This window comes from Protopterus annectens, chromosome 4.part0 (genome assembly GCF_019279795.1).
Source record: "Protopterus annectens isolate FY-2018-M chromosome 4.part0, PAN1.0, whole genome shotgun sequence".
NCBI classification, from domain to species: domain Eukaryota; kingdom Metazoa; phylum Chordata; order Ceratodontiformes; family Protopteridae; genus Protopterus; species Protopterus annectens.
Genome location: NC_056733.1, coordinates 503,001,934 through 503,028,274, shown reverse-complemented (window position 1 = coordinate 503,028,274; position 26,341 = coordinate 503,001,934). Strand labels below are relative to the sequence as shown.

Genomic DNA, 26,341 nt, shown 5'->3' with positions numbered 1-26,341 from the left:
TTGATTACCATATAGGTTCCTTCACATTCATTCTAGACCTGATGTGATTACCCATTCTGGAAGCAGCAGGTGCCCTATGCAGGATGGGAATTGTCAGGGTGATCATAGTTCATTCTTAGACTCTGCTTTGTAAATCTATAAATATGTAAAAGCACTGCACACCAGAATGTAGGGCACCTCTACTCAGAGTCAGGATACCACTGATAAGTCATGTCTTTCCATAAGTGTAAGGTGAAGTTGGTAAGCTGAAGAGTGGGAAAATAAAGGAAGACAGTACCCCTACAGTAAATTCATATTTCATTGGTAATCACTCATTGTCTCCTGTAGAGTCCTTTTAGTCAAGTTATTTTAGTAATAATCTATTTGTTGTTGGCTTATTTAGTGTATGCTCCTCTGTTGCATTTAATTTATCCAAAATAACATATCTGACATGTTTGGGATCTCTTAAGGGTAACTAAATATTAAATATTTTCTAAGTTAACATAATAATTGTTTACAATACTAACATTCCATCCTGATATATAAAATACTATAGAACAATAAAAGAATAATATAGACTTTCATATTTCTTGTAAGAAAATTCTCCATATAATAATTTAACATATGGAGCTCAGTTGATATTGTTGATTAAAGGCATGAGTTATAATCCAATAGATCTATCTTTATCTATTGGATTAGGAATTACCTTCGTTCCATGTTTAATGGGAAATTCATATTTACTTGTATTTGATACTTTAGAATTAATGTTTTATAGAAGTACTTTAAAGCCTGACCAGAATTTTACCCTACTTGTATTTAAAGAAGAAAGAACATTAAATTACACTCCCAAGTTTGCACACATAAAAATAACACCCAATGTTATCAGAGAATGTGGTATAACTACCATAATCAAAATAAAAAAAAGAAGCAAAAAGTTTCTTCCAACAATAACTTGAAATGGATTTAACATTATCATTAAATACTAGTGGCTTAAATAATACAAATAAAAGATCAAACTTACTAAAATATTTAAATCTAAATAAGACACAAGTAGTAATTCTCCAGGAACTGCATTTGAAGACTAATGATAGCTTTATTTGGAACCCTAAGGACTATACAGTCTTAGCTCAATCCTCCTATAGAACAAAGACAAAAGGAGTATCAATTCTCTGGAAGAAAAACATAATCACTCCAAAAGTATTTATAAATATGAAGACAAAGAAGGTCTACTAGCATTTGTTATAATAAATTTAATAACAGAATATGGACCTTAGCTAATCTATATTGGTTCCCAGGAATTGGAGCAGGAACGGTTAAAAAACACCTAGATTTTATTTCTAACAATTATAAAGGAAATCTTATACTGGGAGGAGACTTTAATTGTACCTTAGAAGCTTCTGAAACCACCAAGAAGTCTTTTCACATAGCAACTATTTCAAAATCCTTAAAACAATGGATTGATTCATTTCATTTAATAGACACTTTTAAAGTAAAAGATGATAAATCCTTATTATTTTCCCATAAAGACCATAGATTTGGAACACAAACCAGAAGAGACAAATTATTCATAGTTCATGATTTACAAACAAAAATCCTCAACTTCTCAATAGTTCCATGCCCCTTCACAGATCATGACTCTCTGATAATGAAGCTCCAAATAGAGTTTAAACCTTTAATCCTCTCAACTAGAATTCCATCATATATCACGAAAATTAAAGAATTCAGACCCTGGATGTTGTCAGAACTACAATTAGTTCTCGAAATTAATAATACAACAGAAATCAGTAGAGTCATGGTTTGGGACTCATTAAAAGCGTATTTATTTGGTAAGACCCTTAGCTGGTACAAAAACAAAGTTAGAGAGTGGGAATCTGAATCATTAGACTTGCAAACCAGACTCTTGACAGCAAAATCTAAAAAAAAATCAGAATTGCCCAGAAGTCAAAAAAGAAAAAGAGGAATTAAATAAAAAATATAATGAAATTATAACACACAAAACTTGTCTAGCCTTGGAAAAATTAAAAATAAAGTCATTAGCCACGTCCCCCATATATCTACATAACTTATCTGCAAGAATTAAAATACAATCTAAAGCAAATAACATTAGTAGTATATATCATGAAAAGAAAGGGAAAAAAGTATCAGATATAGGAGACACCCTTGAAGCATTTTAGTTCCATTATGTGGAATACTTCAAAAAAGATTTAGAAACCAACCAAATAAACTTAGATACAAACCTTATCAATATAAAAAAAAATCCCGAAAACTTAAAACTAGACCTACAAAATCCTATATCCTACAAAAAAATTGTTGAAAAGATAAAACAAAGTAAATCTAACAAAGCTCCAGGAATAGATGGTATAATTACGGAAACTTACAAACTCTTCCCTTCAACAGTAATCTCCCTTTTTCATAAAACATTGCTAGAAGTCCAATCAGAAGCAAAAATACCACCCTCATGGAAATATTCTCTCATAACACCAATTCTTAAAGATAATAAACCATCAGATCTTTGCACCTCATACAGACCTATATCATTACTGAATAATGATTACAAAATATTCATGTCAATCCTAGTTAATAGAATGAAAATCCCACTTTCAAAGACAATTCATAATGATCAAACTGGATTTTTATATAACAGGCACACACATGATAATATTACAAGGATACTTACTCTTATAGATTATGTGAATAAAGAAGATAGAGAAACAATTGTAATCGGATTAGACATAGAAAAATCCTTTGATTCCCTCAACTGGGAATATCTATTAAATTAGGTCCTTTCACCTCAGAATCTATCCATATAACGAAAGGTACTAAACAAGGATGCCTCCTTTCTCCTATTTTATTTGCTTTGGCTATAGAAATTCTTGCAGAAATAATACACAATAATCCAAGAATAAAAGGAATAGAAATATATGACCAGTACATATGTAAAATAATGCTTTATGCTGATGATATTTTATTAATCCTATCAAACTCCAAAGAGTTATTAGGAGAGCTAGAAGAAGTAATGGAGAAATTTTATAAGATTTCAGGTCTACACTTTATTAGAACAAAATCAAAATTTCTATTTTTAAAAAAGAAAAAAGAACTACAAGTTACAGATAAATCCATCATAGGAAAACAAGAACTTACACTAATAGTGTTGTGCAAAAATATGAATGAAACAATATTAATAAATTATAAAAACATTATTGAAATGATAAAAATATATATAGAAAAATGGAACAAAATTATATTAATTTTTGAAGACAGATTGCAATTAATAAAAATGGTCTTACTATAATACTTAAAAATACTATATGTAGCATTAGCAAAACAGTTAATTCCTGAAAGATGCATTCTTAAAGAAATAAACTCATGTTTAATAAAGTTTTTATGGTATCCCAAAAAGAATAGAGTAGCTGTAACTCATCACATTAGACTCTGGAAACACAGAGGATTGAACTTCCCAGAAATATAAACATATATAAAAGCATCTGTGCTTAAAACTACAATAGTCTGGATAAACCCAAATTATTCTACCAACTGGAAAGAATTAACAACAGCTATATTAACAAATGAATTTAATCTGTTAAAAAAAATTTAATAGTAGACACATCAAACAAACCCTGGTACATACTATGCATAAGTATACAATATAATATAACAAAACCTTCTAAAACAACACTGATTAATCATTACATTAATTCCTTTAGGAAATTTATCAATGCAAACATAGATCTAAAATTTTGGTTTGACCTTTTAACCCCATTTACCATCACTAAGAACTTTGCTCACAAAATATATAGGGAAACAATAACCTCCTGGGAACAAAATGAATTCTTATGCTGGTTTCAATGTGTAAATAAATTAAATGTTTTAGATATACATATGATAAAAACTGCTTACAATATTCCAACACAGGACTGGTTAACCTTACAAAGCATTCTAATGTACACTCAAGATTTATGCAGATTAATTAATAATTACTCATTTAAAGATATTCAAAATCTAATAAGTTTTCTGTATGAATTTGTATATAATAGTTGTGAAAAAAAATTCCATTTCAAATCTATATAAAGAGTTAATAACATATAAAATAATTCCCAAACCATCATACTGGCAGTTCTTAACAAAAGGTCAATCATTGCAGTTAACAGAAGAAATTAAAACTAACATCTTACTATCAGTTAATTACACCTGTAACACACAGTACTGGAAAATATTTAACTGGAAATACTTACATAAAGCATTTTTAACACCAGATAGAATTAAAAAGATCAGTACTACTATAAATGTTTTTTGTTGGAAGTGTGAAAAGTCAAATAAAGCAGAGTGGAATCATATTTTTTATGTATGAAATAAAATTAAATCATATTGGAATGGAATCAATCATTTTGTACAAGCTTTATTTAATGAATCCTTTACCTTAACTAAAGTATTGATTATACTAAATGTAAATGAAGGTCCTTACCTGAATAAGACAAATATGTATTTGTTATGGACAATACTTGCTATATCTAGGAAATGCATAACCAGAAGGTGAAATTCAAATTCACCCCTCCGACCTTGGAAGAATTCTACACTTTACTGAAGACAACTGCATCGATGGAAATAAAAATCAAAGAACTACGAATCTATCCCAGGCCATTGGTAAATAATTCTTGGAAGAAAGTTATATCTTTGTTGGACACTTTGCAATAATCAATATTGTATCTCTTATAACTGATCTGTTAATTCTATATTTCATAACATACAGCGACATGTGTGAATGGGCGTACCTTCGTTGAAGGTTGTGCATCAGGGCTGGCAACTCGGCATGTAAAAATCTACTGCCAATCATTAGCGGACTGGAGTTCCGCTGTGGTGACCTCTAACTGGGAAAAGCGAAAGACACAACAACAGTGTATTTAATTGAAAGTCATGCTATTATAAATATTGTATATAGTTGTTTAAAATGATATTTAAAAATATTATGTAAATGTTATTTTAATTGAAAATAAAAAAGTATTTGAGGAAAGAAAATTTTGAGAGGTGTGTTCGGCAGTATGTATAATTTAATAAGAATTTAATAGATATAATTTTTACTCACTGGTCAACAACAAGTTTGTTTTAAGAAATACTAGAAAATATTCAGTATCCTACTTGATAAAAAATAAAGGAAGGTACAGAGGTAACTTGAATATAAAACAGTCTTGGTTAAGTGCTATACATCATTTTATTCATTGAGTAAAACAGATGTTTTGTTTCTTAATGATGCTTCATTATTCTGAGTGACTTCATTAGCTCTAACATTTTCAACCATCTTGGCAGGCTTGGTGCTGGCTGGTCAGTGCACAGAAACCAAACAGATCATCAGAGAAAACATGAAGAACTAACCGATGAGGAAAAAGAAATTATTAACAGAGTCATTGCACGGGCTGAAAAAATGGAAGAAATGGAGCAAGAACGAATCGGGTGAGCAAGGGTGATAATTTTTTGTTCTATATTTACAGTGTATTGATAGTGCCATGTAAGTTGGATTCCAAGTTATCAGCTTCTTTGCCTGATATTCCATATTTGCCTTTCTAGTTACCATATCACTGGTGTGATTTAGGATGTAATTATTTCTGTGGAGGTTATGATTATAGTGACTACGTTTTTTATGTTTACCAAACGAAGTGCATAAAATGGAATGTAAATATAGGCCAGTGGCATGATATATTGTTATATAACTGTCTAAATTAATTATGGACTAGTCATAAGCAATTGTTTCTGGACTAAGGATGATAACTTTTGCTCATTGGTACTGATTGGATTGACTTCCACTGGTGGGAGGTTCTTCGCCTCTCCATTTCATTCTCTTTTTTTTTAGATCCAAAGGCAAAACATTTTTGTTGAAAGCTGGCATCACATGATAGTTTTCTCTGCCACAAAGATCAGTGTCTCCACACTAAATGAGCATTTGCTTGTAAAAAAGATGATTCATATCCACACTGAATTCATTAAATAGACAACTGAATAAGTTTAATATTATCGAACTGAGGAGCTGATAAACAAACATGGGCAACAAGTAGTATTTTCCATCATAAAATCTTGAAATATTATGTTTCAGGTCAGTCAACATGCAGGAAAAAATGCGCTTGTGCATACTTGTTGGGTGGGATTCAGAGACATGGCCTACAGTGTGTAGGACCAATGTGCAGAAAGTTCATAGAGAATGCCAATTACTAGTTCAGAGATGACTACTTAATAGCCCTATGTAAGAGATATATTGCTATGTGCCCATCAGAGAGCTAATATTCGATGCATATGCAATGAACAACATAGCGTTTGTGTTAGTAATGCAGTTCATCTACTATTATGGCTGATTGCATTCATGCATTTGTCACCCTTCCCACTAGTTTGTTTCAAATAGAGTATTCATGATTACCTAGAAACAAGGCACTAATCCTCTGAGCTGATGATATGGCATTAAGAAGAGATGACCATGAATCTTAGCTAATAATGGTATAACTTTGTTGAAGAAGTCTTCATGAATATATTCAGGGCAGGAACTATAGCTTTTTTTCATTTATTAGCAGATGCAGCGCTGGAATGTGGGGCTCATGAGTTTGAATTCAGATGTAATTATGGAACTATATACTCAGACAATTTAAAGCAAGAGTGAGAAGGTCACACACAAAAAACAACCAGTAAAACAAATGAAAACAAATGGAATGTGGGGCTCATGAGTTTGAATTCAGATGTAATTATGGAACTATATACTCAGACAATTTAAAGCAAGAGTGAGAAGGTCACACACAAAAAACAATCAGTAAAACAAATGAAAACTCCAGCCAAGCTAGACCTTACAATGAGTGACCTCTCAAACCTCTTGTATCAGAGGCACATAGGGTATATGCAAATGACCCCTATAAACATCAGGTGTTTCAGCTAGATAGTATTTCTAAATACCCATGACTTATTTCTTTTTAAGTTGTTTCAATGGACAATTTCAGGGAATAAAGCCAAACCCCACTAACTATGGATTACATATTTTGGCCTTATTATGACCTCATCAGCACAGCACAAGCAGAGTGTTTTTCTAAGTATAAGGAACACAGGGTTGTTATACCCAGCTGATGTCCATTACCATTAGGGTGACTGTAAAATATCCCGACTAACAAACTAAAACAAAGAGTGAGATGGTCACACAAAAAAAAACAATCAGTAAAAACAAATGAAAACTCCAGCCAAGCTAGAACTTCCACTGAGTGACCTCTCAAACCTCTTGTATCAGAAGCACATGGGATATATGCAAATGATCCCATGTGCCTCTGATACAAGAGGTTTGAAAGGCCACTCAGTGATCCCATGTGCCTCTGATACAAGAGGTTTGAGAGGTCACTCAGTGGAAGTTCTAGCTTGGCTGGAGTTTTCATTTGTATTTACTGATTGTTTTTTCTGTGTGACCTTATAACTCTGTTTTAGTTTGTTAGTTGGGATATTTTACAGTCACCCTAAAGGTAATGGACATTAGCTGGGTATAACAGCCCTGTTTTTATTATGCATAGTCAAACACTCTACTGGTACTAGTGAGGTCATAATAAGGCTGAAACATGTATATCCATGACTAGTGGGGTTTGGCTTTATTGGCCTGAAACCGTCCATTGAAACAACGTAAAAAGAAATAAGCCATGAGCATTTAGATTCACCATATAGCTGAAACACCTGATGTTCATAGGTACCATTTGCATGCATCCCATGTGTCTCTGATACAAGAAGTTTGAGAGGGCACTCAGTGGAAGTTCTAGTTTGGCTGGAGTTTTCATTTGTTTTTACTGATTTGTTTTTCTGTGTGACCTTCTCACTCTTTGTTTTAGTTTTGTTAGTTGGGATATTTTGCAGTCACCCTAACTGTAATGGACATCAGCTGGGTATTACAGCCCGGTGTTTCTTATGGTTAGTTAAGCATTCTACTTGTGCTGTGCTAATGAGGTTATAACAAGGCCAAAATATGCATATCCACAGCTAGTGGGATTTATCTTTATTTCCCTGAAACTGTCCATTGAAATGACTTAAAAAGAAATAAGTGATGGGTATTCAGAATCGCCATATAGCTGAAATACCTGATGTTCATAGGGGCATGTGCATATATCCCATGTGCCTTTGATACAAAAGGTTTGAGAGGTCACTCAGTGGAAGTTCTAGCTTGGCTGGAATTTTCATTTGTTTTTACTGATATACTCAGACAATTGGAAAATATATAAAAATGCAATTAAAAAGTCAGGCACATGCTGCTATTAGAATTGCCCACTCCGGGGATAGGGATAGTGCTTCCTGCCCAGCTTATATCGTAACTATAATGACAAGACCTCCTGGAGACTGGATGTTTGTCATGCAGTAAGGGGCTAGGTCAGGAGGATGTGGGTGTGGCCAGTGATGGTGGCTCCTGTTGGAACAGGTGCTTACATCAGCACTGGGGCTGGGGGTTAGGTTCATAAAAATGAAAAAAAAAATATCTTTTCCAGGATTTGAGTGAGAGCAGAAAACACCCTCATGACTGCTTGGATGACAGCCGATTAGAAGACTGAAGGTCAGCAGACATGGTGGCAAAAAAAAATGAGGACAGTTAGACAAGTACACACATAAACACAGATACACACACACACAGACTACAAGCAGAGCGTTTGACACAGGAAATCAATATTAAGAGACTATGTAAGACTGGTATCGGTGACTACCTTCTTTGTAGGCTCATAAGTGTATACTAGGCTAACAACCACTAGGGCCCTAATAAGCCTAGCTGTGCAACTCAAATATGACCCTAAAATTTGATTTATATAGGGAGTGTTTTACTGACTGCCTCTATCCATCAGAAACAAAGGCACAAGACCAAGGATGAATTTCTGCTTACCCATCCATTGGATCAACTTGTGTTTAAACAGGGATAGGGAGGAACTCTACTTCACATGCATGAGTAGCAAGTTCCAGAGAATGGGAATTCTCTGAGAAACATATGTGTCTCTCTAACATGTCCTATTTATGTCGCAAGCAAAATTTAGGTCTTTTAATCTAGCAGTTCTTCTGATGCCATTTGTTTTGCAGATGTGCAAAAGGTTCATCAAACAGGGTCCAGGGGTGCCATGTATGCCAGGCAAAGATCACTTCTCAGAAGTCTGTATGATACCAAGTAAAGAGACAGGGCTTTGAGTCAATCAGAGTAGGACATTGTGTTTACTTCCCATATTCTTTTTTGTAAGGAACTTTTGTGGACATTCCACTTGCTGCATGTGTCTGGTCATGTATATACCAACATTGGGCATTATACTCTATGATTGGTCTGATGAGAGCCAAATACAGTGGTATGATGACCTCTCTGGACCTAGATTCCATGCCCTTGCTTATTAGTGGAGCAACAGAGAAGGATTTTATTACTACCTTGGACACATATTGGTCAAAGGCCAGGTTACTATCTGCAGATCTCTAACTAGTGAATCAACATTTACAGGTGTTTTATTGATGACATAGTTACCTGGGGTGGTCGACTTCACAAAATATACTATAATACATTCATTGGTATTTAGTTTTAAGTCATGGCTTTGGCACCAACAGTTTCTCTGTGTTAGACCTTTCTGAAGAGTGTTCTTATCTTGGGGTGATTCAGTGACAGTTCCCAGTTTGAAATCCTCTTTGAACTTGGTTAGCCAGAGAGGCTTTGACGTTGGCTTTGACATTCAAAAAGTAGATACTAAAGAGGAGTGGGGGACTCCACTGGTGACCTGCCTCTTTGTGGAGGTAGCCTCACCAGTTCCAACCTGCTGGGTCCTATCAGTGAACTAGCTAGCTATGTAATCTGTTATAAAGGAGTTTATAGTTAGCTCTGTAAGTATGATGATATTGCCCATGTGGGGTATTGTATCAAATGCTTTAGCCAGATCTATGTTGGCAGTATGCACTGTTTTACCCTCATTCATTGGTTTAGTGACCTTTTCAAAGAAGTCTACCAGATTCAGTAAACATGACCTTCCTTTGACAAAGCCAAACTGAGATGGATCCAGAGTCTGGAGGTCTCCTATGTCCTTGCTAATAATTTCCATGATAATTCTTTCCATGGCTTTGCAAATAAGTCTAGTCAGACTAATGGGTGAGTAGTTTGCAGGATCTGTTAGTGGTCCTCCTTTATGAAATGGTATGACCATCACAATCCTCGATTCAAGTGTTACAAAGCCTGATTTAAGACTACAGTAAATAATGAATCCAGAGGTCCTGATAAGTCATATTTTGGACTGTTCGGGAGGCATCCTGGGATGTTATCAGGGCCCATTGAGGCTATGTTCTTTATTTTAGCAAGTGCAGCCAGTACATGATCCCTAGTTATCATTGGAGGGGTTAAGTTTGAGGGTATTTTTTGGGGGATGGTTGGGTGGTACAGTTGAAACTTGAATTTGTCCATTGACAGGTTCATTATATTACCAGACTTGGTGAATGTGGTACCATTAACCAGCTCAGCGCATCGCTATGTACTTTGCTTGAGGTTTCTGACATAGCTGAAGGAGTCCTTATGGATATCTTTCACCTGGGAGGCTATCTTAACCTCAAAGCTGGCTTTGCTTGACCTAACTAGTCTTCTTAGTTGCCTATTTTAGTTTGATGAGAGAGTTTTTATCTTTATGGGACGTACCTTTCCTGATTTTTGCCATATTTTTTTTCCTTTTGTTGTATATCCTGTTTAGTTCGGGAAGCCACCAGGGTGGTTTATTTTTGGGGCTAGTCCTGGATTACTTCTGGATAGGTATAGCAGCCTCTATGCAGCCACTGACTTGGTTGTACAGACTTTGAACAATTCAACATAGGCTGCTGTATTCTCATAGTTTGGAGAGGCACTGATTTTGATAAACCTTTAGTTAGTAAAAGGCAATTCGCCTTGGGATAGTTCCTAGCTGTTACTGGTTTTAATGGGATTACAGAGCTGATTTTGATTTTGAAGGAGGCAGCATTATGGTCAGACCTTACCAAGGAGGACAAGACAGGGGGGGTGGTGTGGATTTATGCAATATCTCCCATATTTGCGAGCATGAGGTCTAGTATATTGGAGCATCTATTGGGCATACTGACTATTTGGTCAACTGTGTTTGTATTTATGAAGTCCAGGAATCTCTGTGCCCACAAATTTGAGGCAGTATAGGATTTACAGTCTATGGAGGGGTAATTAAAGTCTTCCATAAGTAGGTTATTAGGTTGGATGGCAAATGTATCCAGTATGTCCAAGAATGCAATTTGAACTCCTTGGGACATGGAGGGTGACCTAGCTAGCTAGGATATGGCACAGGATTTTTTCTATGGTTATCTGAATGTGAAGAAACTCCAGCATGTCAACCTGTTTGACCACCCCAGAGTTATGCTTGTTATTGATGTATATTGAGACACCTCCATGTTTAACCCTTGTCTGTGCAGCTACTGTTCTAAAAGTGTGGAAGGCACTGAAATCTTGCACTGCCAGGGTACTTTCTATCACTTTAAACTATGTTTCAGTAACTGCACAGATGTCTATATTCTCAAGTGTGAGGAGGGCTTGGAGAGACTATAGTTTTTTATTTAGGCTTCTTGCAGTGAACAGCAGCACCTTGAGGTTCAGTTGAGTTGATTTTGCTATGTCAATAGGTTTGTCAATTTGGCATTGGCAAAAAACGCATGATGGAGTAGATAAAGCTTTAACCAGTATTCAAAAGCTTAAAGGGGAAACGTGCAGACCATCCTTTGAAAAACAGAACAAAGTGATCTGTTAACCATATCCTCCCAAGCTGACAAATATAGGATCCCTTTAGAATGACACTAGAACAACAGCCAGTTGTTAAAATCAATCATTTTTTGCTCATATTGTAGCATCATCCTTGGTGATGGTAATATGCTGTTCAATGCTTGGCTTTTTCCACCCTGAGACATATAGTCTGCAAGTGCCATAATATCTCTTCATATAGTCCATGGAAGTACATCTTAGGTAATTTACACCTACAAGGATTATTATGGAATCAAACTGGCACCTGTGGCATAATGACTTGAGTGATTGCGTGATTTATGCAAATCCTGGCACCAGATAAGCATCTAACAGCGACTTTCTCCTTGTTCATCCTGGTTAGATGGGCATCAGTACAATGGAGCCTCATGTGATTAGAGTCCTGCGAAGTGTGTTTCCGTGCCTTACTGTTTAGGCCTCCATTGACAGTGGCAGTGTGGTGTTATGTGTCACTTTTTTAAGTGCCTTTGGGCTTGCTGAGGTATAGCTTTGACAATGGGTGGTCTCAGTAATCTTTGTTGTTTAGGAAGATTGATTTTAAGTGCCTCAGCCTAAGTCAGTCTATGTGTGTGTGGTGTGCATGGTTTTGACAACCTGATGTGTGCTTGTATGCAAGAGTTTAGACTCCAACGTCATTGTGTAAGTACACCTCTTGCATACTGTGCCTACTTCTTTAAAGATTAAGTGGTCATAAGTAAACATGAGACAGTTGCTTTGTTGTCTGAAGATGCCCTTATCCGCCAAGCTGACTGCAGAAAAGTTAGGAAATTGCAATCCATACTCTGCAGTCCTTTGATTGTGGTGGTGTGTTGGGGTTAGAAGGCTTTTAAGGGTGCTTTGTTGGTGCAGACTAATAAGGATGCTTCACTGGGGAAGATTATGCTAAACAGTACTAAATTCTACTAACTTTAATGTTTACACATTACTGAATTACATTAAATCTGTAGGTTTTGCCACTCGGCACCCAACTAGCTGCTCTAAGCTTGTCGATATTTGCTCTATATTGCTGCTTTAAAGGTTTTGTGGATTGTTTGGGACTATATCAGCTTATCAAAAGCTAATAAAAGTGAACACTCTTTGATTGACCCCAAAATGCTGAACAACCAAAATAGCAAAGACATGGAACAGGAATTTTTTTCCCAGGGACAAAAATCATTGTTTCTCAAAAAAAAAAAAAAAAAAGCCAAATCTGAGATCACACCACAGTGGAGGAAGGTTGGCATAATGGTTATGGTGTTTGCCTTATAAACCATAGGTGCAGGGTTTGATTCTCACATGGGGTAATTGGCTAGGCTTAAAATAGCCCACAAAGGCAGTTAGCCTAGTACTAACCTATGAAATGGCAAACTCCTGAAAATGTCCCAGTGATTTTTTTTTTCCCTGGGAAAGAAATCTCTGTTCTGTGTCTTCGCTATTTAGGTTATTTAATGTTTAGGGTTCGATCAAAGAGCGTTCACTCTTATGAGCTTTCGATAAGCTGATATAGACCCAGATTTTTCTACTGAGAAAACTTGCTTTCTATGTGTTTGCTACTGTACAGGGTATTGTTAACCCATGCAAATGAGCAAAATTTATAGCAGCACAGAAAAAAAAACACAAAAAGTAACAAGCCCTCTGGCCAATAAAATGACTACACTACAAGTCCTTTTGTGTATTTCCCAACTCATATAGACCAGGTAAACACCTCCTGCCAGAAATAAATAAACCCAATCTTCCTAAAGTAAAAACACAGTAGAAGAGACCCACAAGCGCAATGCTACCACAAGCCAATTAAACAGCTAGCTAGAAATCCCTTGCTGCAGGTGACTGCAAGACAGTCTCACAGCAGTAACAGTGACATGAAGAGAAATTTTTTACAAAAAAAATACAGTGCAAAGTACACAAAAGCAGGAGACAGTAGTGATCACTCAAAACTTTAGTGACAACTAACTATCGACATTGTGTATTTGTTTGTTATTTTCTTTCAAAGATGAAAATGTACCTGCAGCATGTGATCCTGTTACAGCTCATCTACTAAGTGAGGAGTTTGTTTGTGTGAAGTTATGACATACCTACCAGAAATAACACTGTAGCTAAGTAGAAATCTGCAGATGATGAGTACTTGGTGTCAATAGTTATTCATTAATTCATTGATAAACAGGTATTAAATGGATAATATTAAAGACCATGTATAAACAACATAAATGCCTGAAAATTGCATTCAATGAGATTAATTTAATGTTAAAGTAACTCGCTAATTAAAAGAATGCCTATAATACTTTCAAATGGCTTATGCCCAGGGCATCATGACAACACTTTTCCATTAATCCACTTAATCCATTACAGGTCTGCAGGGAGAAATGGAACCTGTCCCAGCACACATTGATCACCAGGCAGTGTAATTAATCCTGAACAGGACGACAAGCCTAACATGCCGCGCATGTGTATTCATTTCACTCTCCCATGACATGCATAGATATAGGCAATCTCTTGGAAAGCCATTTCAGCTGCAGCATGTCTTCAAGATGCTATATAAAATTTGAGCAGTCAGCAAAATCGCTCATAGATATAAGAAGGATGTGCAGACTATGTATTGAATGTACCCTCTGATTTCTGGCAACATTTCTAGGTTCTGCACCAATGTGCCACCCTTAACAACAAAAAGGCAGAATCAAATATGAATAAAGGTAGCAAAGATAGGAACTACTTTGAAAAAAGTGAGGCAAATAACTGGAACACTGAATTTTTCATGGACAGCCAACATATCTTCTTTAAAGGAATGTACGCTAATATAAATCATCCTTAAGGTATCTAAGACATTTGTAAATTGTATTGTAAAACTAAAACATAATGGGAAAGTATATGCAATGTATGTATGCAAAAGGTCTAAGCATGTAATGTTTTAATTTTTTAGGGTCAAGATATGTATGCAAGATATGAGGAGATTATATGTGTGAAGTCATGACATACCTACCAGAAGTAGCACTGTAGCTACTTAGAAATGCATAGATGAGTAGTCAAATGAATCAATACTCAAAGCTAATTTTCTAATAAAATCTCTTTGCAGTGTGAAATCCATTCTATGCTATAAGATGGAAAGATGTAGGGAATATGTATTCTGTCACATTATAGACATGTTAAAAGGTAAAGTTACAAGTATGCTTTTCTACTGTCAAAAAAGAAACACATTTAAATGAAATTGACAGCACCGACTACCTTTACTAATGAATTTATCTGTGTACAGAAAGCCTAATAATCACAGGAACAATAATTAACGTGTAACTTAGTCAAATCTGAGTCTTTGTGACCTCAAGGACTTTAGCATACCAGGCTCATCTGTCAACAAATGCTTCTTTAAATTCTTCCAATTTCTTCAGTGACGCTGTCCCAAACACTGCTCTCTTCTTGTTTCCCCTTGGATTTTTCCCAGCATCTAGGTCTTCTCTTGTGAATCCTGTCTTCACATTATGTGACCATATTATTTGACTTTTAGTTTTATTATTAGGCCTTCTAGTGAACAGACTGGATTTATTTCCTTAATTATAGACTGATTCAATCTCCTTACAGTCCATGGAACTCACAGCAGTTTTCTCTAACACCATAGTTCAAAAGCATCAGCTTTCCAGTACACAGCATTGCATGTAGTCCAACTTAGTCATATGCTGTTATTATCAGGAAAACATATATCTAATTATGTGAACCATTGTTGACAATATGATAGCTTTGCATTTTAAAACATTATCCAGATTCCTAAAGCATTCCTTCTAAAACACAATTGCCTACTAATTTAATAGCTGCCATCACCATTTTTGGAGAAATGAGGCCAAGAAAATAAAATCTGTCATTACATCACCGTATTTGCAATTGATTGGTAAAGACTTGATAGGGCTAGATAACATAATTTTATTATTTTTTTACTTTCACCTTTATCGACAGGTTCTTTAGTTCTTCCTTACTTTCAACCATTAGAGTAATATCATTTGCATATTTGGGGTTGTTAACATATCTACCAGCAGTCTTGATTTAATTAACTCATTCATTTTACCTTGCATTTTGAAAGCCTGATGTATTTAACATGTTAACTGAATAAGAGTTGTTATACTTCTTTCCCTAACTTAAACCAGTCACTTATCCCTTATTTAATTCTAACAGTTGCTTTGTGTTCAGCAAATAGATTCCTGAGGAGGCAAATCAGTAAGAACTTGCCATAGCTTGTTATGGACCACATAATAAAAACTTTAAAGTAGTCAATAAAGCAGAAATAAATATTTTTTTCTGGAATTCACATGCTTTCTCCATTATCCAGCAGATATTGACTATTCGATCTCACGTGCCTCTGCGCTTTCGAATACCAGCACATCTGGCAGTTTTTCAACCATATATTGCCGGAGACCAGCTTATTGGAACTTGTGCATTACCTTGCTAGCATGTGAAGGAAATGTAATTGTTCAATAAATTGAGTACTGTTCAGCATCACCATTTTTTGGGATTGGAAGATAAATTTACTTTTTCCAACTAATGGCTACTGCTGTAGTTTCCAAATTTACTGTCATATTCTAAGTAGTAGTAGTGTAACAGCATAATTTTCAGGATTTTACGTAATTCAGTTGGAATTACATTATTTACAGCAGCCTTATTTTCAGATGGGCTTTTGCAGGGTGCATTTAACATCACCCTGAGATGTCTGGCACTAGATCAGAGAACATACCATCCTATGTATCAGTGATGTTAGGGTCCTTCAGTATTTTTGTGTGTATATTTCAGCCAGTTAGTGGTGGGATCTATGTTGTGCAGTATTTATCTATGAGCACTGGAGTTAGACCATAAAGACAAATGCCTCTGCAATCATTCTGTTAGCTGAGGGTCTGCGATAGCTGCTTTTAACAGTATGTTATAACAGGCTAGTCACAGTTACCTCCTCCCATGACACACAGTCAGATGATGTGAGCTGAAAAGTGCACCTCTTTAATCTGACTGTATGTCTGTCGCATATATTTTTGAATGAGTGCTTGAATATGCATGTGATGGAAATGAATAGATGTGCATAGACTGACTATTTTCATTTTAAACACAGAAATAAATCAGCTTCAAATGTCACTACACTTCATTTTTGTTACTGTCTCAGAAGTGTGCCATTTCAAGGCCAAGGCTGTTGTTATTACAGTAAATGCTAAGACAGAAAGGAAATGAGCCATGGAAAGAGAGAACAGTTGCATTTCTTTCCTTTTTTATGTTACTGTTTTAGCTTTCGAGGTGTTAGGGGCTTATTTTCACCATGAACAAGGCGATATGCTTTAGTTATATTAACAGGTCTGTTGTTAGTTTTTTGAATGAACAGACTTGTTCTGCCCTTTTAGTTTCCACTTTATATAGCAGCTGGGTCACATCCTAGTAGAGTTATACCTAACTAGGTGGATATTATCATGTGTGTGTTGTAAGGCTCAGTGCCTCCTTTACCACCCCTGGAAGAGCATTAATTCCCTGAAAACACCCACCCTGCAGGGCATTGTTGCATTTAGAGAATAAGCTATTTGTTAAATTGTTTTATATTTTTTTATAATGTACTTTTTATATTTTTGATGTAAAATAGTCATTTCCTTTAATGTTTCAAACCTGATGTAGCATATGTAATTGTTGTTGGAGGAAGAATTTTATGTCAAAAATATAAATTATTTAAAGATTTAAGGTCTATACTCATGCACGCGTGCACACACACACACACACACACACACACACACACACACACACACACACACACACACACACACACACACACACACACTACATCAAACCCCACATGCTTAGAAGTGCATGCATAGGTGGTTTTGCACCCCAAGCTGACTCCAAGGAATTTTTCCTCAGGTGGATTTTAGGGGTTGGGGGTGTGATGGGAAGGAAGAAGGTAATTCAGAGCATGTTTTTCAGGAGATTGGTAGATTGGCAGACTTTGAGGGTTCAATGGCTGTAAAACCAGCAGGAGAATGAAGTACCTTGATACAAACATAACAAATGTGATTATTGAACATGCAATGAGGTACCAAACACAGCTCAGGTACCCAGAATTTATTAAATGAAAAAAATAAAACATCCAACAACAGTGAACACTTTCACATTTAGTACGGATGCTTCTTCATACTTAATTACATGCATTACAGCTGCTTCTTGTATATTCATCATGAACTATTACTTAATTGAGCAATTAGCATAATAAACAAATACTTGCATATGTGACATCATCTAAAACATATACGAATCACCCTAACAAAAACAGTAAACAAGACATCATATTCAGAAAGCTGTATCAAATAAATACAGTGGATATAAAAAGTTTTCACACCCCTGTTAAAATGCCAAGTTTTTGTGATATAAAAAAATGAGACTGCAATAAATCATTCCAAACTTTTCTCACCTTTAATGTGACCTATAACTTGTACAATTCAATTGAAAAGCAAACAAATCTGTTAGGGGAAAATATACAAAATAAAAAACATACAATAAGCTGGTTGCATAAGTGTGCACACCCTTAAACTAATATTTTGTTGAAGCACCTTTTGATTTAATTATAGAATTCAGTCTTCTTGGGTAGGAGTCTATCAGCATGACACACACACAAATGTATATATATATATATATATATATATATATAGAGAGAGAGAGAGAGAGAGAGCTACATAAACACATGCACACACTACATCACACTACAGTGTGGAAGTGGGGAAAAGGGGATGTCTCCAGTCCCTACTGTACAGTAATCTTAGGACAATTCACTGTTTAAATGAATAGAGATAAGTAAAACTTTTAAAACATTTAGTTCTAAGCTCTTAGTAGGAACAAAGAAAAAAAAATCATTAAGTTAGAGCAGGCAACGTGGCTGTAAAGCCACTTGTTAACAAAAAGAAATATAAAACAGAACAGTGATAAAATAACATTAAAAAGTTTTACTGGATCCAGTGAGTTGACATTATACCAGTAAGTGAAGATATCTTCAGATGTTTGTATAGACAGCACTATATTTGTTAGTGCCAACAAGCTGAAAAAATGAAAACATATATGACAATTTAAAAAGAAAAAGAAATAAACATAAGGAAAGAAATGAGCATGTGTGAAGTAAGTAAGTAATGCATATATACAACATATAACTAGACATAAATTAGATGATGATTAGAATGATACAATCTAATGCACTGCATCAAAGAATTACAATATCGTCATATACAACACTGCAGTTATTTACTGTGATCTTTAACTATAGAAGAATATGTAGTAAGAAAATTAGAACTTAAACAAACTTTGTTTATAATCATTGCTTTTGGATAAAGCTGACAAAATGTCCATGAAGTAACTAAATTATGATTGGAAGTAAACTCCAAAACAGTAAATGTAACATAGATTTGCTTCATATTTATACAAGCATCCTTTAGAACTAAGTCATAAAGTGAAAGTACAGAGATAATAGTCATCATTGTCATATATTAACACTGAGATAAAACTCTTTAATGTGACAAAAACTCATTAGTCAGCTTTAAAAGCTTTCAGCTGGCAAACAAAGTCTCAGCAGTAACAACAATTGTGAACCATAATTCTAGTGATTTTACTGGAGAAAGTCTAGCAAACAGTTATTCGCCTTCTTTATTCAAGTCCACTGATACCTGTTACAAAAATGAATGGTGTCCTTATTAAGGGCTTGCAATGATCCTCAGGATCCAAATGGTTTGTTGTACATATGGGCCCTAGTAGTCATTAGCCTAGTAACAATCTATGACAAAGGAGACACACCTCTCAACTGGACAGATTTTCACAGAATGTCCAGATTTTTGCCTCATATTTTTAGTCCGTTTTTCATAAAATTGTGTTTTTCTGGCAAATTAGTGGCAGATCATTAAAGATTGAAGTTACAAAATAATGACAGACATTTGAATTTCATACTTCATACCCTTGAGAAAATTCATACTAATGCAAAACCTGTTTATTCTATCAACTTTCTAAGTTTGTAAGAGCAATATTTAAAAATTGTCCCTATTTTGGGCCTTTGTCCCACTTTTATATATGGCTTTTCCAGATTTCTTGTTCTAAGAGGCTGAGAGGTATGAAAGGAGACAATTTCTGTTTTTAATTACTTTTAATTATAAATCTTGAAGAAATTGTAGTTTATGTAAATTTCAGGAAAGAATCCCACTTCTTCTTCTTTTCCACTTTTATAATAAAAACAGTGTCCTAAAATGAAACATCTTAAGATACCTAGAAAGACTGGAAAGGCAATTTAGAGAGGAAGAATAGGAATTCATCTGTATGGTTTCTAAATATACAACAAAGTCCAGAAGGTTTAGAATTTTTGCATATGTATATTTATATCCTAAGAAGACTTCAAAGGAAAGAGATGGGTAACAGGTAACATGTTTTTGGAATGTAATGTGTTGGCAGATTTTAGAAATTCCCTACAGAGTACTATGTCAAAAATGTTGCAGGAGTAAATGGTAAAGCTGGGGCACAGAATCTGAATTTGCTGAACACAGTAAAACCTTACTATGTTTAATGCTATTAGATGCCAAAAGGCAATTACTAGAAAATGGAAATCAGAACCTAAACCAGTTGTAATTAAAGTAATGAATATTGTAAACAAGATAGAATAACTGGGGGTGGAATCTTTAGAAAAGGGAAGGAATACATTCTGGAGAAATTAATGGAATTTGAAGGAACATTATATACAGAATAATGTTCAGGAGGGAAGTAAAGTTTAAGGGAAGGTAGGAATTGAACAAATTATATAATATTGGAGTGAATTATAATTGTTAAAAAGAAAGCATATATGCATGCTGCATAAAAATAATGAACATGTCACTATGGATTGTTTTGTTTTCTATTAGTGTATGGGTACCCATGTCATTATATTGTGATTTAATAAAGATGTTTCAAAACAATAAGAATAGTGACTTACTGCTCCATTAGCAATATCGATGATCGATCTGTGACATACTTCAGTGGTACATTGGTATCTAAGTGATACACTGAAGAGTGTATTCAATCACCTCTGTTGTGTGCCCTGCTCTTAGCTTGCTTTTCATGCTAGAATTTTTGTGCCTACTTTGTCTTTTGAAAAGTTTTACTTAAGCTTGATTTCATAGTATGAAATCTGACTCAAGAACAGCTCTTTTGATTTTCTAATAAAACAGTTCAGTGCTGTACTATATTGCAACAGAATAAGCAAGGCTTCATCTTCAGTGTATAGTACAGAGTTTTATAACCTCATGCCTGTTTTGAATGTCTGCATAAATGTTTTACTTACTATATTTCAGCGCACAGATTATTTAATTTTATTTATTTAACGTTTGCTGACCAGGTTAGTCACACTAGACAGACCCAAGGAAAGTATTTTTACTACTAGTGGAAATTTGGGCAGGGCATCAGGCAACTTCCTTTGCTCTTTTCTATAGGTGCTGAGGGATCTTTTACATCTACCTGTGCAACCACTAACTCAAACATCTCATATGAAGGATGACATGCAGACAAAGTAGTGCAGCACCCCTTTATACTGCAGTACAATGTCAGCCATCCATTCACACAGTGAGGGAATAGAACCCACAGCCTTTTGTACCAAAAGTGAGTGTGCTGCCTGTTGTGCCACTGACACTGACAAAAACTGTGGTTTGTCTTTAATGATACACTGAGATAAAAATAAGCAGCAAATAGCCTTCTTAACCAATCATTGTTACTTAAATAACTTACGAAATCTTCAAGCCATTTTGAATCTTCATCTAGTACAATTATGAATTTTACTGAACAATGGTTCTATGAAATCGATAAGTAATCTTTTTCAGATTCCACCAAGAAATATCCATGGGTTCAATAATGCTTTTAATGGCATTTTCTACTCTAGCTGACATGACACACATTTGTATACATTTTTTTTTATTTTTTTTATTTTTTTTTTTAGTTTTGGATCTTTAGAAAAGATTTCTAACTAGTGCTTTGATTGTTGCAGTACTGGGCTGACCTGTACAGATTTTTTCCAATACAGCACATCCCAGTTTCCAAAGAATAATTATCCAAGTTCCCCATAGAAGATAATAATCTCTGTCCACTGAACACTCAGATCTTTTCTAAACATCCTTAGATGCTAGGCTTCTTGTCTAAGCCATTCTTCCATCATAAAATGAAATTCTCTTGACAGTATATATGATCAGTTTTCAGTACAAATCTTGCAAGTTTTGCTTTAACAGGAATGTCTTGGAAATGTTTGTTAGACAGAATTTTCTTATAACTTGTGCTTTCCCATGTAGCTTTGCCTGAAATTTTAGGTTATGGAATTCTACAGAGTACATCGGTATTACTAAGAATCTTTGAGACTCTGTGTTCTATTTGACAGCGATACACTGGCAGCATATTAGCCCACCTCTGTATGCTTCTGTCAATGTACATAAATACTATTGCTCATAAAACAATTCAGTATTGATCTGCAATGCAAAAGAATAAAGACTGTTAATATTGTAAACAACATTTTTAGCATTTTACAGTGTTTTCCTGTTTTACCTTTATGTCAAAGAACAAGGGCTTCACCAGATGAACCCAGACAGATATATGTAAAACAGGCTTTACATTTTTAAAACTACTCACACATGTAGGCTTCTGCAGAAATTGTTTCACACAGGAACCCTTCCTGAAAACAGATTTAGGAGAAGTACCTACAACTTTAGTTTAAATGTAATTTTGATTAAAAGAGAGTTGTTTTTGAAGGACACTATTTGTTCATTTGGCATGACAGAATGGAACATTCAAAATTAACAAACACTATGATTGTAACACTGTGTATGTCATATGCACTGCTATTTGTTAAACATGTGAGTCTATTGTTTAATAGCAAGACTAACACAAAACTAAGCCTGAGAATTTATGAGCATTTTCACGATTATGAGCAAGGGTAAGCATAGAACATTTATAAACAAGGTACAGAATATCTTCTTTTTAAGAAGTTTTTATTTTCAGTTTTGGATAGTATGCAGAATACTTGGATCTGATGAGGTCAGCAAATATGCATGCAATCCCATGATTGCAGACCTATACATTTAGTTAGCTTCGAGGAAACCAATACCTCATTTAAAGAGATGGATGCGTAATCTTGGTACGCATTGGTTTTTGCTAATCCTTACAACTTTGGTATGATTGACTCGCCCCAAACAGTATTTAATCAGCTGGATAAGAAAACAAAAACATGTTTCATGCTTTTCAAAATTATATATAAAATGTTTCATATAGATAGACGTATGTCAAAAATCGTTTCTTATTCCAGTAATGTATTTATTTCATTTTTGATATACACGTGCACTATAAATAAGCCAAGATGTAATAAATCTAGGCATAACAGACTGTGAATGACTGTTGTATTCTCCAACATTCAGACACTATAAATTTATAACTTGTTTTTATAAGATGCAGTACTACCTCTATTCTCTCTATTAGTCTGAAGATTGATTGACTAATTATTTGTTAGCCTTTGTTAGCCTGGTGAAATCCAGCTGGCAAAAATGCCTTTTTCAGAATTAAATTGGGAGATTTTTCTTATTCATTTTGAAGCAGTATGTGAAAAAAGGGCTGTGGAAAACAATTAGTAGCTGCCAAAAGCAAAAAAAAAAAAAAAAAAAAAAATCATTCACGGCACAGTGATGTGACCAGTAAGCACAAGCACTTATTGAATGAGAGAAATGAATACATAAACAAATAAATAAACTGGAAGTTTAATGATTCCTGCTCTATTTACTAAATGTATTGTCAAATAAATAAATTCATGTGCCGCACAACTTGCATATATCAGTATGATCATTAATTAGCTAAATTTGCTCAAGCGTATTTAATTAAATTCTTGAAAGCTATTTAATTATGTTGGTTTCAGCTTCATCATTACTTAGTAAATAAATAGCATCAGCAATAAAAGAAGAGGAATGTGAGGAGGAGAGTAAAGCAGGAGCAAATGTAGTCCATACCCACAGCACAAAAACATCTAATAAATAAAATAACTAATGTGTGTACTAATAGTTAAATCAAACAGCAAAAATGCCAGGCCCACTATCAAAATAAATCTTAAAGAATGGCATTAATATGTTATTAATATAAGATGAAGTCTGCAAAATACTTAAAGAATAAGACCACAAAATACCAGGCCCACTATCAAAATAAATCTTAAAGAATGGCATTAATATGTTATTAATATAAGATGAAGCCTGCAAAATATTTAAAGAATGGGACCACATTTATGCATATTTCTACCCCTCTGTGTCTCATTGCCGAATTTGTAAATGCACAGTATGTTTCAGTAAAGGTAAAAAGCTTTGATTCTAGTGCATGCTGATGTGGAATCTGGAAGAAACATTCTGATGCTGCTGGGGTTGGGGATCTAACATTATGAGATGGAGGGGAGATGGGAAAGAAACTGCCATAAGAGACATAACTTGCTATTCCTATATTTTGAAGTATGACTGCAGCAAGAATAAATGGTTTCCCATGTATTTCCACTGTTTGACAACATTATGGCATATTCATGTAACCTGTATAGTGCAATGAACAGGGTTAAACTGGTGCAGGGGTACATATTTAACCTTTTGCTTCACATCAGTTTAGAATGAGAGACAAAAAGTCCTAACCTTCTGTTTTTGCCATATAAGATTGACATAGTGCTATAATAAATTCAACTTATAAAGGCTGCCTGAAATGCAAGGTAGGCAGACTTGTGTCTTATCACGCCTTTCCAAGAGATGATTGCTGCAAGGTTAGGTTAATTTTGTTTTGAACTCAGACATGGGATGTTCTTACATCTGAACTGAGACCTCAGTAATATATTTATCTGAAGTACTCAGCCTTATGCCTGCTTGAATACTTAATGCATTTCTATAGCCATTCTTGTGTATCACTGATGTTCTATAACTGGAGGATTTCATGCAGGACACTTTATAATGGACATTTAGAAGTTTATCTTAGCCTTGTAATGTGAAACTCTTCTTCCCAAGTTTATTTTCTGGTGTCCATTAAGGTGCTGCATAGTGCAGGGGAGATACCAGGGATGGAATAGTCACATATGTAGAAATTAAATATATGAATATTAAATATGTAGAAATTAAAACCTGGTGCTTGAACGATACATTATTAAAGTCCAGAAGGTACCGTCAACAATTATGCCTTATTTTTGTTTTTGTATTATTATAATATTGAATTGTTTTTCCATTTGCAGTTGGACTAAAATATATGGAAAGTTCTGAAACTACTGCAGTCGCCTGAAGTCAGAATATTTTACCTTGTCATACAATTACAAGAAATTAGTTTATTTTTTTATCTTCATATAGTGCACTGCTAAAAAAAGAAACGAACAAACAGAGGAATGTCTATAATGTGAATATTGTAAAAATGGAATTCAACCCAAACAAATTTATTTCCATATGCACCTAGTTAGAGGACTTTTTTTTCAAGGGAATTACCATATTGAACAACTGCAGAGAAATACAGTCATGACATGTTCGTAAAAGGAAAGTTCCGGAATTAAAGCACACCCTAGTAATGTACTGCGATGTGAAGCAATATTCGCTTCTGGACTGACTGCTGTACAAAATCCCTTAATATATTTTTCAGCCTTTCTGAGATAAATGTGAATGAATCTTCACGCATAGAAGGCAGTGGAAATCATACGCATGCATCAGACCAGTAGCTATTATAAAGTATAAGTACTTAAACGATTGCTAAAACAACTTCTGATTGTAGTGGTCATCATAGTCTATTTTTAAATGAGATAAATTAAATGTTAATTTAGATGGAACAGAATATTATGAAGTGGCCGTGTTCGGTAAGTGTTGCCTGCATTTTTCTAACTGTACATCAGTAGTGATAAACATGCATTGGAATTGTCTTAACACAATGCAACCTCCCTTATGGAATAGAATTGTAATTGGTGTTATTCCTTAATGGATTTCTTTACCAAATTATATTGCACAGTCTGGTAATATAATTGCATGTGCTGGAGAATAACAAGTACACTGTGAATTTTTAATTCTAGGTTTAATAAGTAATTTGATGCTGTGTTGCTGCCATATTAACACTAAAATATAGTCACACGTGGTTTTAAGCATATTCTACATTTACACCTACCTCACAAATCAGTACCAGCAAGCTCAAATAGCTAAAACATTATGGGTTAATTCTGTTGCATTGCTTTATACAGTTGTAAAGTATGTGCAAATGGAGTCTAAATAGAATACCACACAAATAAATATATTGATAACCCATTCATAGTAGCTGATGAAAATATCTTCAGAAAATTTGAAAATGTGTGTACAATATTGCAGAAATGTATCCTTGGCATTCATTAAAGGGACTAGTGTGAGCTGTACGGCTTGTACTAAAATGGCCCTGCTCCCACTATATAGTATTTTCCGATTCAGAGGCATGCTAGACCTCATTATCAGCTAATTCGTATGTTTCCTCAACATTTATATCATTGCTGATCTGAAAAATAATAGTCATAGCTGTCAAAATTCCACAAAATAACCCCATGATTAAGCATGTTATAGTGATAATGTTAACTGCCATCAGGTACCCAAGGCTGAATGATATGGGTCTATATTACAATACTGAAAGCTCAGGTCAGCGAACACCTAAACA

At 34.7% G+C, this 26,341-nt stretch overlaps 1 protein-coding gene across 2 annotated transcripts in view; it reads left to right on the top strand.

The window, feature by feature from the left end:
- Positions 1–26,341, top strand: part of RPH3A (rabphilin 3A) — a 1,850,086-nt gene that overhangs the window by 903,749 nt on the left and 919,996 nt on the right. For both annotated transcript variants that reach the window (XM_044068420.1, XM_044068419.1), the window contains one exon: positions 5,281–5,424. In XM_044068420.1, the coding sequence (XP_043924355.1) occupies positions 5,281–5,424 (144 nt within the window). The remainder of the gene's footprint in view (positions 1–5,280; positions 5,425–26,341) is intronic.